The 16023-nt window shown below is 33.4% G+C and overlaps 1 protein-coding gene across 10 annotated transcripts in view; it reads left to right on the top strand.

The window, feature by feature from the left end:
* DMXL2 (Dmx like 2) overlaps positions 1-16023 on the top strand; it is a 124748-nt gene that overhangs the window by 12710 nt on the left and 96015 nt on the right. For all 10 annotated transcript variants that reach the window (XM_033107092.1, XM_033107093.1, XM_033107094.1 and 7 more), the window contains exons 2-4: positions 10572-10697; positions 13142-13213; positions 15788-15866. In XM_033107092.1, the coding sequence (XP_032962983.1) occupies positions 10572-10697; positions 13142-13213; positions 15788-15866 (277 nt within the window). The remainder of the gene's footprint in view (positions 1-10571; positions 10698-13141; positions 13214-15787; positions 15867-16023) is intronic.

Genomic DNA, 16023 nt, shown 5'->3' on the forward strand with positions numbered 1-16023 from the left:
GGACCTGCGACTGTATCTGCATACCACAAAGCTATTTTTTAATCATTCTCATAAATAATTTAGAAGTGTGTTTTTAAATTTCCAAATATATGGGACTTTTCTGGTTATAATTCTGCTTATGAATTTCTAGCATAGCTGTGTCGTGTCCAAACAACATACAACATATACTTCCAATCTTTTTTAAGTTTGTTGAAATTTCAGTTGATCAATTTTTATAAATATTCCATGTGTGCGTAAAGAAAGTGTGTGCTCTGCAATTATTCGGTAGAGTGTTCTACATATGTCCTTTAGGGGTTAGGTTTGTTTATCATGTTTAAATCTTCTAAAACTTTAGTGCTTTTCTGTCTGCTTACTCATTCTTTTACTGAGACGTGTTAAAAATACTACGAGTATGATTTTACCCGTCTTCTTGTAGATTTGTTAATTTTTGCTTTCATTAGGTGTGCTTAACAAATTTAAAATAATTATATCCTCCTGTTGAATTGACCTGTTTATTATCGTGAAGTAATTATTTTTTAAAAAAATCTCTAGTAATGCTTTCTGTAGTCTACCTTACCTGATATTAATGCAGCTATCTCAAGCTTCTTTTTGGTTAGTATTTTCAAAGTTTATCTTTTTCCATCCTTTTTACTTTCAACTTCTCTAATGTTGCAATAAACATTTTAGTACTAGTTGTAATGTTTGTTTGCATATCTGAATGTTTTCTTAGGATAGAAATAGACTTAATGAACCAAATTAAATCTCTTTATAGTCTCTTAATTCATACTACCAAATTGTTGTATGGAAAAGCCATATGGTTTTATATTCAATAGCATATGAGAGTGACAGGTGCACCATACTTTTCTTGCTTATTGCTTTTTACTATTTCTTATTTAAGGCTGAAAACAGTACATTTGACTATCTGGTCTGGCTTCAAAGTCTTACTCTCTGGTAGGCATTATGTGTCCCAAGGGATCACAGATGACTGACTGCTTTAGTAACTGCATCTATTATACATCCTGTTTTGCTAGCTTTCCATCCTAGCATCCTCATTTCATTCCCTACTCTAATATCATGGACAATTCTGCATTTCCTTTGCAGCTCTGCTGTGAATATCCTCAACCTTTGTACCAGCTTTGGTTTGAGTCAGGGCAAAGGACAGATGAACTGAAGTTAAAAACAAGGTTTATTTCAGGGTACACAATGAACCATCAACGGAAGACAATTGGGCTTTAGAGTGATTGAAACTAAAAATCTGGCAGAATCAAGACTGCCTTCTCTTAAGGATTTTATATACTTGTTTTCTCATGGGATTGTTCTTGTTTTTGGATATTTGATCCATTTGCTTCTCAAAGTGGTGGTTTCAGTTTCATATTGTACATGGTTCTTAAATGGCTGCCTTATCCCTGAATATGTATGACTTTTCAGCTAAACTCTTCCTGCTAACTCTGGTTCTTTTAGTTTAAATTCCCCATAGTAGACTTTGATTGGCGCAGCTCATCTTTTTCAGCTGTCTATTAGCCAGTTGGTCATTATTTTGGACCATCCTCACCTCTTGTCAGCTGTGAGCATGGGAAAGCGTCACAAGATAAAAAGCACTTAGCTGGGCTCCATCTGAAACACTAGATTATTATTATTTTTTTTTACCAGAACTATTTGAAACAAATTTGTGCACATTTACTAGAATTACAGCTTAAAAGTTGAAAGGGATCTCAGAAGTGATCTAATCACAATCTTTCATTTGACTGATGAAGGAAACATCTATAGAGAGATTATGATTTGCTCGTTGTTATGGTCAGTATTAGGGCCTCTAGATTCTTAGGAATGTACCCGTTTCATCAGTGGAGGTATTGGGAGTTTAATTGCAATTTAATGGTTTAATTTATTATTTGAGAAATACTTTTTTAAACACTATCAGGACCATCTCCCTCAACATATCAACATTTAGGATAAGTGATTTTCTGGAAATGTCCAGTAGTTACAAAATAGTTGGAAGTTGTTATAAACATTGCATGTTAATAGTGCTGCATAATACATAATATACTATTAACTTAAAAAATTTTTTCAAATGTAAAATATGTTAAAAATGAACTAAGAAGCAAAATATTGGGTCACTTATTCTGTTTCTAATAATTTAATGTTCAAATAAATGTTCATTCGATTTCTTTAAAGCAGCCATCTCGAAAAAATATTTTACTTCATTATTCTTTATGAGCCAGATTGTTATGTACTCTAAGCTTTAGAGAACAAATTAGAGGCTAAAAGGTTACCCTTAGGTTTTTATAAATGCTAGCCAGACCACTGGGCTTATTTTTACCTGTATTACTGTGATTTCCTTAGAAATTTGTGATGATTAATTCTTTGAATGGTTTATTCTTAGCACTGGCATAAAATAGTTATTTGTAAGAGAGAGCGGATTTTTGGTTTCCGCGTCCAGACCTGCCTTTTAATGAGAATGCAGGTAGAGCTGGTTTTCTAACGGTTAATTAGAACAAATTAATTAATTGCATATTTCTCTTTTCAAGGTCTTCTGTTCCTTTCAGATGTTCCTAGCATCAGTAAATTAAAAAAACATGTTTAGGGGTGCCAACTAGATTAGTTTGGATTGCAGGTGTCTTTGTTTCTTTTAATCTTAGTATTTAGAAGTTTGTTATAGCTGCATCTTGTCAGTAAAATATCAAAACTGGCTAGTTTTTGACTAATACTAAAAATAATTCTTTTTAAGTTTACAGTTTTAATGTTAAAGAAAGTTCTTTGTTTTTTTTTCAGATCATTTGCTTTTCGGGTTGTTAGGAAGAAATGAAAACAAATCATTTTGTCTCTTACCGCTTAATCATGAATACTTGTAATAATTTCTTCTATTCTTTTTTCCTGGCCATAGACTTTTGTTTTTACGTATTATTAAGCTTTGTCTTAGGCGTCACTCAGCATACCATTTGCAGTTTTGCCTTTTTCTATTGCTACTTGTAAGTAGTCTGTTAATTTTTCATTTCCTGATATGAGTTGTTTCTAAAAGAAACAATCCCCTTGGTTACCACACAAATAGTCATTATTAGATTATTTCTGACATTGCTCCACCTGTTGTTAACCTAGGTTAATGTTTTGGCTCTAAGCTTTTGCATACTATTTAGTTTCTTTCTTATTTAGTTATTTTGCTCATTCAGCGTTCTTGAGTGGACTTTAGGTTATTAGAATGATTGGATCATATCAGTAAAGTATGTTCTTATGTGGAAAGCAGAGCTTCCTTTTGAAGTACTACCCTTTCTACTTTTAACTATAGTGCCTACTTATATCTGAGTGACAGGAGGCTTATTTATTTATTGGGCAGGTGGTGGTAGGGGACAGTAGTTGATAATGGTAAAGGTTTGACTTTAGGTGTAGAAACTTACAGAAAGACAACTTGTTAGATATGTATGATAAAGGGTGAGTTCTATAAAGAGCTCTTATAAATCATTTAGAACAAGACTAAAGACCCAGTTAAAAAATGGACCAATAACATGAATAGTCTGCAGAGAAATAAATATAAATGGGTGATAAATATATGAAAAGATGCTCAACATTCTTCCTAATAAAACTACAAATTAAAACAACAGGGAGCTGCCAGATTTTGTTAGGTTAGAAACATTAAAACATTTGATAATGATCGGGGTTAGCGAGGAAGTGGAGAAACAGGTACTTTTATATACATGGGGAGTATGATCCTTTTGGAGGCCAGTTTGCAGTTGTTATTAAATTTTAATCACTGACCCAGCAAATTATGTCTTAGAATTTACCCTATGGGTATCCTATGGGTATCCTTGCACACGTATGCATAATATATTTTATCCATATATGAGTAAGTTCATTGAAGCATTTTTTGCAATAGTGAGACTGGAAATAATCTAAATTAATTATGGCAGTGCCACAAAATGGAATACTATGCAACAGTTAAGAAGAATGAGGTAATTCCTTCTTTGCTGATATATCCTTGGAAAATTTTCAAGATATATTGTTAGTTGAATGGAAAAAAGAATTTGTATAGCATAATCCCTTTATGTTAAAAAAGATTTATACACAGATATGCTTGTATACCGGGGGTGCCAAAAAAAGTATACAAGTGCCTACACGGTGGACAACATTGCTCAAGCAGTAGTTCGCTGTAATCAGAAGTGTCTGGACGCTGATGGTAACCATTGTGAGCACCTCTTGTAATTGCAGAAGTCAAGCGTGACTTGTATTCATCCTTTGTTATTGGTATATATCATTACAATTTTAATTCCGTTTTCCTTTCTTAAAATGGGTATACATTTTTTTGGCACCCTCTGTATACACTAAACATTTCAGGAAAGGTTTATAGATAATTATTACGTGACTGCTTTTTGGGAATGAGGAGAGATAGTCAAGACTAAGAAGGTTACTTAATTTTCCTATTTTTAAAAATTTAGTGCATATGTTATTTTCTCTATAAAAAGAAAATCTTGTTACTGAAAACATTAAAAATTAAACATTCAAAATGGTTTATTTAGCTTATAGATAGCTTTAATGGATAATTATTATATATGAAAGTTCTAGCTTAATAAAGGACTTACTCAATAGGGAAACCTGTTTGTCCATTTTAGAAGTTAATTTTTAATTCTGAGAGCATCATAAACAGTTAGAATTTTAATTACGTGACTAAAATGAAGAGAGGGAAAGGATGTTTTCTTGGGAAATTTGTGTTAATCTGCTTTGTTTTCGTGGTTGTAAGATTTTTCATAGGCCAGCATTGGCCTCCTAAGAGTATTTTCTGAAGATAACTTGGCACAACCAAGGAACCAAACCGTTAACTGTGACTTCTTTTTAGCTTTTTGTTTGTTTATAGAGCAAAAGATCACAACAGAAATGAAGAATTTAAATGAATTTGTGCAATAAACCCATAAGAACAAAAATTTGAGCAGTAGAAAACAAAACGATAGAAAATGGTCATTACTTAAGTGGATAAAACAATGTAGAGATCTGAATTTGCATCCCAGCATGTATTTACCTTGTGGGTTAGGACTTTGATTAAACCATACAAAGTTCCATTTCCTTATATTAAAGTGGACTAATAACCAACTTATATAAGATTGTTGCAGTCTTGAAAGAAAGACTAGGAATGTAGAATGCATAGTACAATACCTGTTACCCAGCAGGCTTTCAGTAAATACCTCTTTTTAATAATTATTTTTCTACCTCTTAATAACTCGTGTCCTCATTTGTAGAAGAGTGAACATATTTACAGGAATCAAAACTCACTCTCAGGGAGAGGTGGAAGTTTAGCAGTAACACTATTGATAAAGTATTCTTGGTAAGATTACAACACCTTGTTAAAGTAGACAAACCTCTCAGCATACTCACTGCCTCTTGATTCATCAGTGCTTTCTTTTTCTTTTAAATTTTGGTACATCTGTCAGTAGTTGTTAATGGTCTCAAACTTTGACCCTGTAACTACTCTTTAAAGCATCCAACTACTCTATAGAAAATGCCAATATAATTTTTGTTTGTACTCGTTATTCTCACAGGAAAGGTTATGTTTCTGTGAGATTAAAAAAAGATTTCTTTTCTTTATACTTTAATTTATCTAAGACTTAAAGGAAATATGATAAATTAGAATAGTATTTGTGGGATATGAGTATTGTTGGCTTTTCTGAAAGTAATATAGTCAAAGCCATTATGTATAAAAATGAAATTAGAGAAGACAGTGAGTATTTCATGCCTGTTTGAATACACTTAATCATTGTTCACAATAACATTAAACTCTACAGAAGGCAACAGTATCTTTATTATGATAATGATGGTATGCTAATTCAGAGTACTTTATGACTTTAGAGGATATTTAATTTTTTCATCAAGTGTAACATTTTAATAAGATAAAAGTACAGGGTAACTTTGTTTTTCAGCCTCAACTAATTGACAAGGTTCTTCTAATGAAGTTTTGGGTATCTCAACTAAAAACATAGAAAAGAATCTTGGTAATAAATACTCAAGTTTTTAGCACCTATATCATTATTATGGGATAATATGACAAGTTTTGTCTAAGGAAGAGATTCTTTTAGAAAAACTATTGAGATCTGTGGATCCAGGGAAAACAAGGACATTCACGTGACTTTAAATATAATTTTTAGGAGTTCAGAGACCTCCTGAGACCATCCGTGACTTACGCGCGTTACAGTCCACATTGGAAACTCTTAGTTTCAATGCTCAAAGCTGAGAGAAAACTTGTCTCCTTCCTAATAGTATGGATTTGGTCTCCAAAAATAAATGAGGATTAATATTTTTAAAGCATGTCTTTGGCTTTAGGATTTGTACTACAGAATTATCTTTTGGTCATGAGTTCTTACTTTCGGCTACTTATTAATTCTTTTTCATCATAAGGACAGCTCAGTCCTTCCATAAAATAAATCTTCCCACATGAATGGAAGGAAAGGGTGTTTTTCTGACTTTTTCTCTTTTCTTGGGCCTTACCTATGGGCTTGGGCCTGACCGTATCCTTAACTTAGAGATAAAATGTTTCATAGATCAGTACTGTTACAAGTGCAGGGCCCTGGTAGATAGTGCTGTGGCACAGGGGCAGTTCTACCGTGAACCCAAGGGAGAAGAACCTGGTTAAGGGATTCCATTTGCTCCAGAAAAGGCTTGATGTCCTTTTTCTGCTTCCCTGGAATGACCCTGTGGCCTGTCTCCCGTTTGTGGAGTAGTTTATACTCAGCCAAGTCAGAGATATTTTATTCATGTAATACAAGGGAGACCACATCCCATACTCTGGGGTCATTTTTGTATTTGCTTGCAGCCTCAGTGAGCACCCTCCTCCTCTTGCGCTATAAATTCTTCTCTGGTAAAAGTGAATTCTGAGAAAGAAGAATGGAACAAAATTGCTGTTGACCTAAAATTGAGACAATAGTAATCTCTTGAGTAATTATAGATCTTGTATAAACCTTCTCATCTATTGGCCTTCACTGAGTCCTTCCTCTGGGCCAGATGCTGTGGTAAGTTTCTTGGGATTGCAAAGATGAACATGGACTTTCTGGCACTAATAAGACAGCTTAATGGAGTAGAAGTGGGTGATGCACTGGATAGAGCAGGGGCTTTATTATGAAGCAAATGGATCCTCACTCTTACAAACTTGGACAAATTACTTATCCTTTCTGGGCCTCAGTTTCTCCATGTTTAAAAGGGGGCCTATGAAGATACAGTGTTCATAACGACCATAGCCGACTGACTGTCTGATCATAATAGGTATTCAGTAAATGATAAATTATTAAGGAGGACTTTGGTAGATTCCTTTCAGACAGGTCTTCTAAATCCACGATACTGTTAAACTGGAAAATCAGCAAAATCTCCCTCTCTTCCTTGTATAGCTATTGTCTTAGACTTGGCCAAATTATTAGGTTATGTCAGCTATCTGAACTCGATGTTGTTCGACCAAGTTTCCTGGTACTTAGGCTTCTGGAGCCAGATATTAGGAAGATTTTGAATCATTCATTTGTTATACAGATATTTATTGAGGGCTGCTATGTGCTGGCTGCTGGGATTACAATGGTAAACAAGGACGACATGATCCTTGAGCTGATGGACCTTTCAGTGTCGTGGGATCCAGACACATTTAAACACATGTTTATATAAATCATTAAAATCTTGTGAGCCTTCAGTTATACAATGCATGTGATTCAGTACTGATAGATTATGAGTCCCCTCTTCTTCCATACATGGGTTATTTGTGCCTTACACTCTTTAGAGAAAGGTAAAGAGTAATACTTTCCCTCTGTGTTTTGTAAGCTCTTAGTGTGCAATCGTTTAGGGGGTTCCCTTCTAGGTGTGACCATGGATATTACATAAAATGGCAGGCATTGCCTAGGTGTGGTTCCATAGGAAACCAGTATCAGACATAATTGTTCCATTATGATGATAATTACTAGTTTGATAAGGGATTTGAAACCATTTTAGAGCACTAGTCTAAATGTTTAGCAGCTGCATTCCAGTATTCCAGTGTATAGATATTCAGTTATTTATTTAACCACACAACTATTTTCAGTTTTTGCTGCTATAAATAATGAGGCAGGGAATATCCTTCTATAATATATATATATTTTTGGCAAACTTTTGTAAATATGCCTATAGAGTAAAATAGGAGCTTATTTGATCAAAGAGTACATTGTATTTACATTCTGATAGATATTTGCCAACATCTTTTATCCATGAATATTCTGATTTAATAACTTTGGAGTGGGACCAAGCAATCTGTATATTTAACCAGTTCCTTCAGTGATTTTGATGCAGCCAGGTTTGAGAACTATTGCTGGATCAGAAAAATGGCAAGATTCCCTGCAGGTAAGGAGTATGGTGCATCTTTTCTGGAAACAATCGAGCAATTATGAATATCTAGGGAAGAGTAAACATCCTTTTTAATGACCAGTAACAGCCTGTCTGTCTATAGTAGCAGTTGCCAGGGATGGCTCATCTTTAGAGAAGCAAGTGTACTAAATACTTATCTGGAATATTTTGTGTCATTTGATATGTAATGTTGGGGGAAGGAGCTTAAAAATTGTAAGAATCTGAGTTTCAGAATCTTCCACTTACTAACTGGGCAAATTAATGAACTTTCTTTATACGATGATAATGATCGTATCTTCCTTCAGGTTTGTTGCAAAGATTAAAGGGGGAGTAATATAACATTTATTGTACCTTCTGTTTTCTTCTAGTAGTTTTTGGGTATATCTGTCATGGCAGTTTGTTATTTGTGATTGGTGATTCACTTTGTCATTTCCCCATTACTCACTAGAACCACATCTTGTGATCCTGTATTCCCAATCCTTAGCCCATGCTTGGGATATTGTGCACTGTTTTGTTTCTTAAATGAACTATGTATACTAAGCACTATGCAAATAGATTTTCTATTTTAATTTTCAAAATTATCCTAAGAGATAGGTATTATTCCTTCCATTTTACCACAAGAAATGCTCAGAGAGCTTAAGTAACTTGCTTAAGATCACACAGTATGACAGAACCACAATTCAAAGCCCAGTATGTGTAATTCCAAACTAGATAATGTCTGTGCTCTTTCTATCAATCCACCTTGCTGAGATAATTCTATAAAGCACTTTGGAAATTGTGAAATGTTGTTTAGGGGTAAGGTTATTTTAATAATATAATTTTACCGATTAGCATGGAGATACAAACATTTCTTCTGCCTATACTCAATATTCCCTTTCAGTTCAGCTTTCTTGAATACATGGTATAGCAAATCTACCTTGTGTATAAGAATATAAGTGGTTATTTCCTCCTGTGAGTGATTTTCCCCCCCATATTTCCTTTGCTTAACATTCTTTGTTTTTCTTTTGGTGAACTTTTTGGTATTTGTAAATTTATGAGTTGAAATGGTTTATAGTGGTTATAGCAGGATTTTGGCAACATTGGAAGTTTTAGTAACCTGTAGAAGTAGTGTTTGTCTTCCTATCTCATCTTTATCTACATTTCCCTCTTTTCATTAGCAGCCACACGTGGACCTCTTCAGGGCAGCGGTCACTAAATTAGGTGTCCTCACATGTCAGCCCTGGCTATTGGGTATCTATATTTTGTAGGACATGACCATATTGCTTAAAGGTGTAGAAATAGAAAAATACAACCTCATAAATTTTATATTTATGTTGTTTTTAATGGGGCTTTTTCATTTGAGAATTTGATTGTTCAGTTATTTGGAATATTTCATCATCAGGTGATTTTGGAAGCAAAAAAACATGTCCCCACTCTCTGCCCCTTATGTCATCATAAAATTCACAAGTTGTAAAACAGGAATGGCGTACACCAAGAAGTGTGGCAATGGGAAGAAATATGTGGTTTTGCACATTATAGTTACGTTGAATAAGAGAATTTTCCAGGAACTTAATTTTGTGTTATATTTTATTTTTTGACTGTATAGTTATATTTGCCAATATTTTATATAAATCAGTTTATTTTTTATTTTATTTAACCGTTTTTGTGAAACCACTTTGGGTTGGTTTCCTCACTCCCTCAAGGTTGAGGGAAAGCGGCAGGCAGGTTGCCTCATGGATTCACTTAGGCAGTTGAGTTTTAAGTTTAGTCCTTGCCTTAGTGCATGTAATTCTGTCTCAGAGGTTCATGTCTATTTAACTAGCTCTTTAAGCCATGTGGAATTGTGTTGGAAAATGCATCTGATTTCTATCGTGATCTTTCTCAAGCCTCGTTTGAAACCTGGGAACACAATTGTAGCCTTCAGTGCCTTATTACTTTTAGATGGAGGTTTTATTCTTTAGAGTTTACTGAGATGAGCTTTGGAGAGCAACTCTAAGCAGTGTGATTTCTGACCTGCAGGACAGAGCCCATAGTGTTTAAGAACTGAAAGGACCCTTTTCCTGATAGCAGCAGTTTTGAATGATGATGCGTAGGGTATCATCATCCCGTTTTTTGATGTGACTTAGTGTTCTTATTTGGAAATTGGTATTCTTAATATTCTTACATTAACTATTTCTGTAAAATGTGTTAATGTACACAATTACAATGGCAATAAAATCTAAGATAAACTGTCATCATAATTCAAAAGTTACGTATCTTATATATTGTAAAACTTTTCTTTTTAGGCATATGGATCAGGCTGTGATATTGTTATTTTGGCAAGTGACTTTGAATGTGTGCAGATCATTCCTGGTGCTAAGCATGGAAACATCCAAGTCAGCTGTGTAGAGTGTTCTAACCAACATGGAAGAGTAAGTAAGGGATTTAATTACTTTATTATATGTCATCCTTTAATATATTTAACAATCCTAGAGTATTCTTATCTTTTTATACAAGGCTTGCCTACAGTTTCTTATTAATATACCTTGCTTAGATGCCTATCGATAGGAGTGGGTGAAGTGATAGTTGTATACAAATTGTAAAGAGCCATTAAGCTGACAATGTGATAATTAATTGTTCTACAGGTGTATACAGTCTTAAAAGATCTGTAGGCCTCACAATCCTGTGGATACTGATATTCTGCCAGTTAATTATTCTAGCAACTATTAAATCAATAGTAGGGAAGTAAACTTTTATCTTCTCTACCTAGCATCCCTTATCTCTCCCCAAAGTTATAATAACATCAAATTTTTATCAAGAACTTTGGCAAGTTTTTAATGTCTAAAATAATATTTGTCATATAACAGGTGCTTTGTAAAGTTTCTGTTAATTTAATGAAAGTTTTATTTGTTGAGTGAAGAATCTTAATGTTTATTCCCTTCAGACTTTAAAACAGGGTTTATTTTGATATAGTTCAAATTTCATCGTATGTACCCCTCCCCCCAAATTTCAAGCCTAATGTACATAACATTATGGTTTATTTAATGTAAAGCAAATATATCATATTTGCTGTATACTCTAGCAATGCAGCAAGGGCAATACTGTGTAGCAGAGTTGAATGGCTCTACAAGAATATGAAAATGAGATTTTTCCTGTCATAATTGTAATAATTTAAACAGTCTTAGTGGTCTTGAATTTTTCTTTACTGAGTAATAACATTTTTTTCAAGGATATGTTAAATCAGAATATTCACGGTGATAAATAGTGACCATGCAAATTTATGCCAAAAATACATTATTATAATACCATTTCTGCTGTCTCACCCCGCTGCTTGTATCAAGCTTTACTATTTGTGCAAATACAGCATAATATGGCAATCCAGTGATATAATTGACCTAGTATTGAAATACTGAGTTTCCTGGTGTTTTCTGATACTTGTTTCTTGCTTTTCTGATTTTTCCCAATTTTTTTTTTCTTAAGCATAGCTTACTTTTTAGAGAACACTGAGAGTGCCAGATTTCTGTCATTCATTTTTCATTGCTGATCTCTGTAGGCCAATTAAGATAGCTTTAAACCTGCCTAGTGATGTACAATAGTTGTCAGAGATGAATTCTAGTAAATTATTTATGTGCTGGTAATAATCACAATAAAATTCTATGGAAGCAAAGTTTTTTTTTTTTTTTTAAATATATAAGGCCGTGGTGTTCATATCTATGTTTTTATTTTTCTATACCTGGAAGATAAAGAAGGTAAAATTATGACATCTTTGATATATTGTCTTTTATTTCCTTTGTCCACAGTCATTGTAGTGATAACTTTCACATTTATGACTTTGTGTTAGCCAGTTATAATCATTCATTCATTGACTGACATATTGAATGTGATCATTCATAGCATGTTTTGCCTAAGTATTACCTCAGCCAGGCATTTTAAGTAGCTTCTCCCTTACCATTGTGGATTAAAAGCTTTTTTTTTTTTTTTTTTTTTTAGAAAGAATGTCAGATATTAAGTAACAAGTTAAAATCACTGTTTGGCATGAGTGTACCCTGAAATCACAGTAGACCTTTTGGCTGGCCTTAAAAGAATACATACCTAATTTAAGTTTATAGGTTAACCGTTAGGTCTAGAGGTATCAGAAGGGATGGGTAATGGTCTGTTCCCTGACGTTGATTCCCTCTTGCCAGGAGGAGGATGCACCGGAAATGGCTTTTAAGAAATTATTGAAAAGCAGGCTCTGGTAGTTTCTAGGGAGAGAGGGATTTATGTCCCCTCTTATCAGGTATGTGGCCTGGAACAGAGTCCACCAGGAGATGTCTGCATCAGCTCTTTCTCCTCCAGATGCAGTCGGTGTCTCTCTGATTTCTTCTTAGTCCATTTTCTCTATACCTTCTAGATGGTTTTCCCAGTTGGCATTCTTTGTTTGATGGTGTAATTAATGTCATTTTATTTGATATATATTTAATACCTGTTACTCTTTGATGTCTTTCTCTACTTCTCATGGTTTTTATAGTCACTGGATTATAAAGTTTCTGACAGATGTACCATTGAAATGTGTCTTTGTTAATAAAGTTATTTCTGTATTAAAAATGAAAAACCTCCTACAGAAAACGATGATTTCTTTAATAGGTCAATCTTGTATTTGCTGTAGATCAGCCTTGTATTTGATACATAAAATAAAGCCTGCTGAATTTTTAATAATAGAGAAGAGATTCTTAAGTCCAATACTTTTCCAGTTAATGTTTATGGAAGGGAATAAATCATGAATATCGTATTGGGATTGTTATTATATGTAATTAGTTCATACATTATTGTGAAAAGATGGTTGTCTTTATTTTTTCTTTTCCTAAATATTAATGCTTTGTTCATTCTTTTTTAGATTGCAGCTTCGTATGGTAATGCTGTTTGTATTTTTGAGCCCTTGGGCATAAATTCTCATAAGAGAAATTGTGTAAGTACTAAATGATATTAGAAAACTTTTAGAATTAAATTTAGAATCCAGTCGATAGCAATAAAGAGCTCCTCAGGAGCCGGTGTTATAAGATGGCCTGGTGCTTTATGGTAAATCTTTTACATTCACTAGGAACATATCCTCAGGCCTTTCAGAAACTCAATTTTCTAGAATATTGCTAATTGAGATTTACCTTGTTAATTGGGATTGACCCTAGTTGAACTATTATTTCTTCTTTAGATTACTAGACTATTCTTTGGCTGATAGCTGTTTCTATCCCCCTTTCTCCTCTTTTCTCAGCAGAACGGATCATGACATTCTCTGCTTAAAACTGTGATGGCTCCATATTTCCCTCAGATTCAAATCCAAAAAGCTTTAGAATGGACTATAGCCTTTCTTTGTCCCACCATCTACTTATTACTTGTCAGAGCTCATCTCCTACCGTTTTTGTCCTCTCTGATGTCACTCCAGCCACACTGGCATTTTTACTATTCTTAGGACAGTTACCCTCCCACCTAGGGCCTTTGCATTGGTTGTTCTCTTCTCTGGAATGTTATTCTTTCTCTAGATAGCTCCACAGCCAGCTCCTGCAGATCCTTTAAGGTTTTGCTTGATAATAACCTTCTCAATGGGGTCTACCTTCATCACTCTTTTAAAAATTGTCACTTGCTTCTACCACCTTTATTTTAACCTCCCTATCCTTCTATTTTAAAATTTTTTCTATAGCACTATCTTGTTTGTTTATTGTTTACTATTTAAAATGTAAGCTTCATGAGAGTAGGGAGCTTTGTTTCTTTTGTTCACCATGCATCCCAAGTACTTAGAATATATTAATATCTGGAACATAATAGTCTCCTAAATATTTGTTGAATGAAGGAGTTAGGAGCTTAGGTAAATTCACTTACCAGCTAAGTGGTCTAGCATAACACATTGAGAACCATTCAGATTCATTCTGGGTGCTGTATTTTATTTTTTCTTACTGAATATTCAGAAAATCCCATATGGTTAGAATTATTAACCCCTTTAAAAGTTACTGCATGCATAGGAACTCCATCATCACTCACAAATAGTGAAAAATGCCAATGTGAAATCTGAATGCCAAGAGTATATATTTACCAGTAATTTTTTTTTTAAAAGTATACTCTTAAATACATTAAAACAAGTGACTTTGGTGTTTCATTAAATATATATATTGGAATTTCTTTTTACATTAAAAAAACCACGAATTAGAATATTAGTCTTTTCCCTATGATAGTATTATAAAATGGATATCAAATTTTAGAGTGCTTAAGACTCACCTGAAGTTCCTATTAAAAATTCAGACTCCAGGCCTCACTCTCAAAATTTCTGCTATGTAGTTGGTTCACCAATTACACTGAGAAATACTAAAGGAAAGAATATTAGTAATATCTTTAGTTGTAGGAATGATTTAATTATTACTCTGAAATAGATCTGTTGAACAGTATTTAAAATACTGTTGTGACTGTTGTTCAGCAGTGATGGGAAATTAACATTTAACCTAATTAAAAATATAAAATTATTTTTAGATAATGAAATTCAGGTTTGTAGTTATATTTAAAAATTCTGCCTCTAGATAGTTATGAAATCTTGAATAAATTATTAGCTATTCTAAAAATATTGTAAAGAGAGAGGGAATTGCCATTTATTAAATTATTAGTACTTACCAAGCGATTAATGTATAACTTGCCTCAGGCCACACAGCTGTATGTTGCAGTACAATTTTCCATGAGTCCATTTTATATTTGTGTACTACAAAGAAATACCTAAACGTCTTTTTACGTAGATATTGTATTTGATGACAGAGGCCTTTGACTTTTAAACTTTAAATTTTCTTTCTACCTTTTGGAATGAAAATAGTAAGAAAAATAATGGAAATTATTCAAATAAATATAATATAGGTCAGGTTTGTAGATTTTATATATTATATAATTCAAGTTTGTTGACTTTTTGGGAGGCACATCTAGTTTTATTTTAGACATTGAGTCCATAGAATTGTGATAATTTGCACTTTTCCTAAGGTTTATTTTGTTTTCATAAATATTTATTGAGCATCTGTGTACTAGCCATTACAACACTGAAGACATAATTCCTGCCCTTGAAGAGCTGTAATTTAATGGGAAAGTCAGACATATGAACAAATATTCAGTGTGACTAGGGTTATAATGGTAGAATGTAAGAAGTGCGATGAGTGCTACTAGGATGTCAGAAAAAGATTCACAGCAGAGGTGATGATATAGCTAAATCTTGATGGAAGCCTAAGAGTTTGCAGGTGGAGAAGAGAGGAAAGGATATCTTAAGTATAAGAATATGTTTATAGATGTGGAAAGAAGCCTGAGATAACATGCTTTGTTTGGGCATGGCAAGCAGCTTGATATGGTAGAATAAATAGTAAGTGGATCTATTGGAAGGTTTTTTTAAAAATGGTATTTTGGAAATAATAGTGAAATATTTAAATCTTTGTTTTCGATCATAAGGTCTTAAGTTGATGAAAATGATGAAATGGTAGTGTTTGTGGATATTATTTTTAAAATCTGACCTTTTTCTATGTTTCAGCAACTCAAGTGTCAGTGGCTTAAAACTGGGCAGTTTTTTTTGAGTTCCGTGACATACAATTTAGCATGGGACCCTCAAGGTATCTAGTAATTATATTAGAAATTATGAAAAGTAAATATTTGTTTTAAATGTATGATTACGATGTGATATATAATCTCCCATACTAAAATGATCAATAGTATATATATTTTTTGCTAGTGGTACTTTTTTCTTCTTGGTATACATTGCTTTTTACA

Source organism: Rhinolophus ferrumequinum, chromosome 6, assembly GCF_004115265.2.
Source record: "Rhinolophus ferrumequinum isolate MPI-CBG mRhiFer1 chromosome 6, mRhiFer1_v1.p, whole genome shotgun sequence".
Lineage (NCBI taxonomy): Eukaryota > Metazoa > Chordata > Mammalia > Chiroptera > Rhinolophidae > Rhinolophus > Rhinolophus ferrumequinum.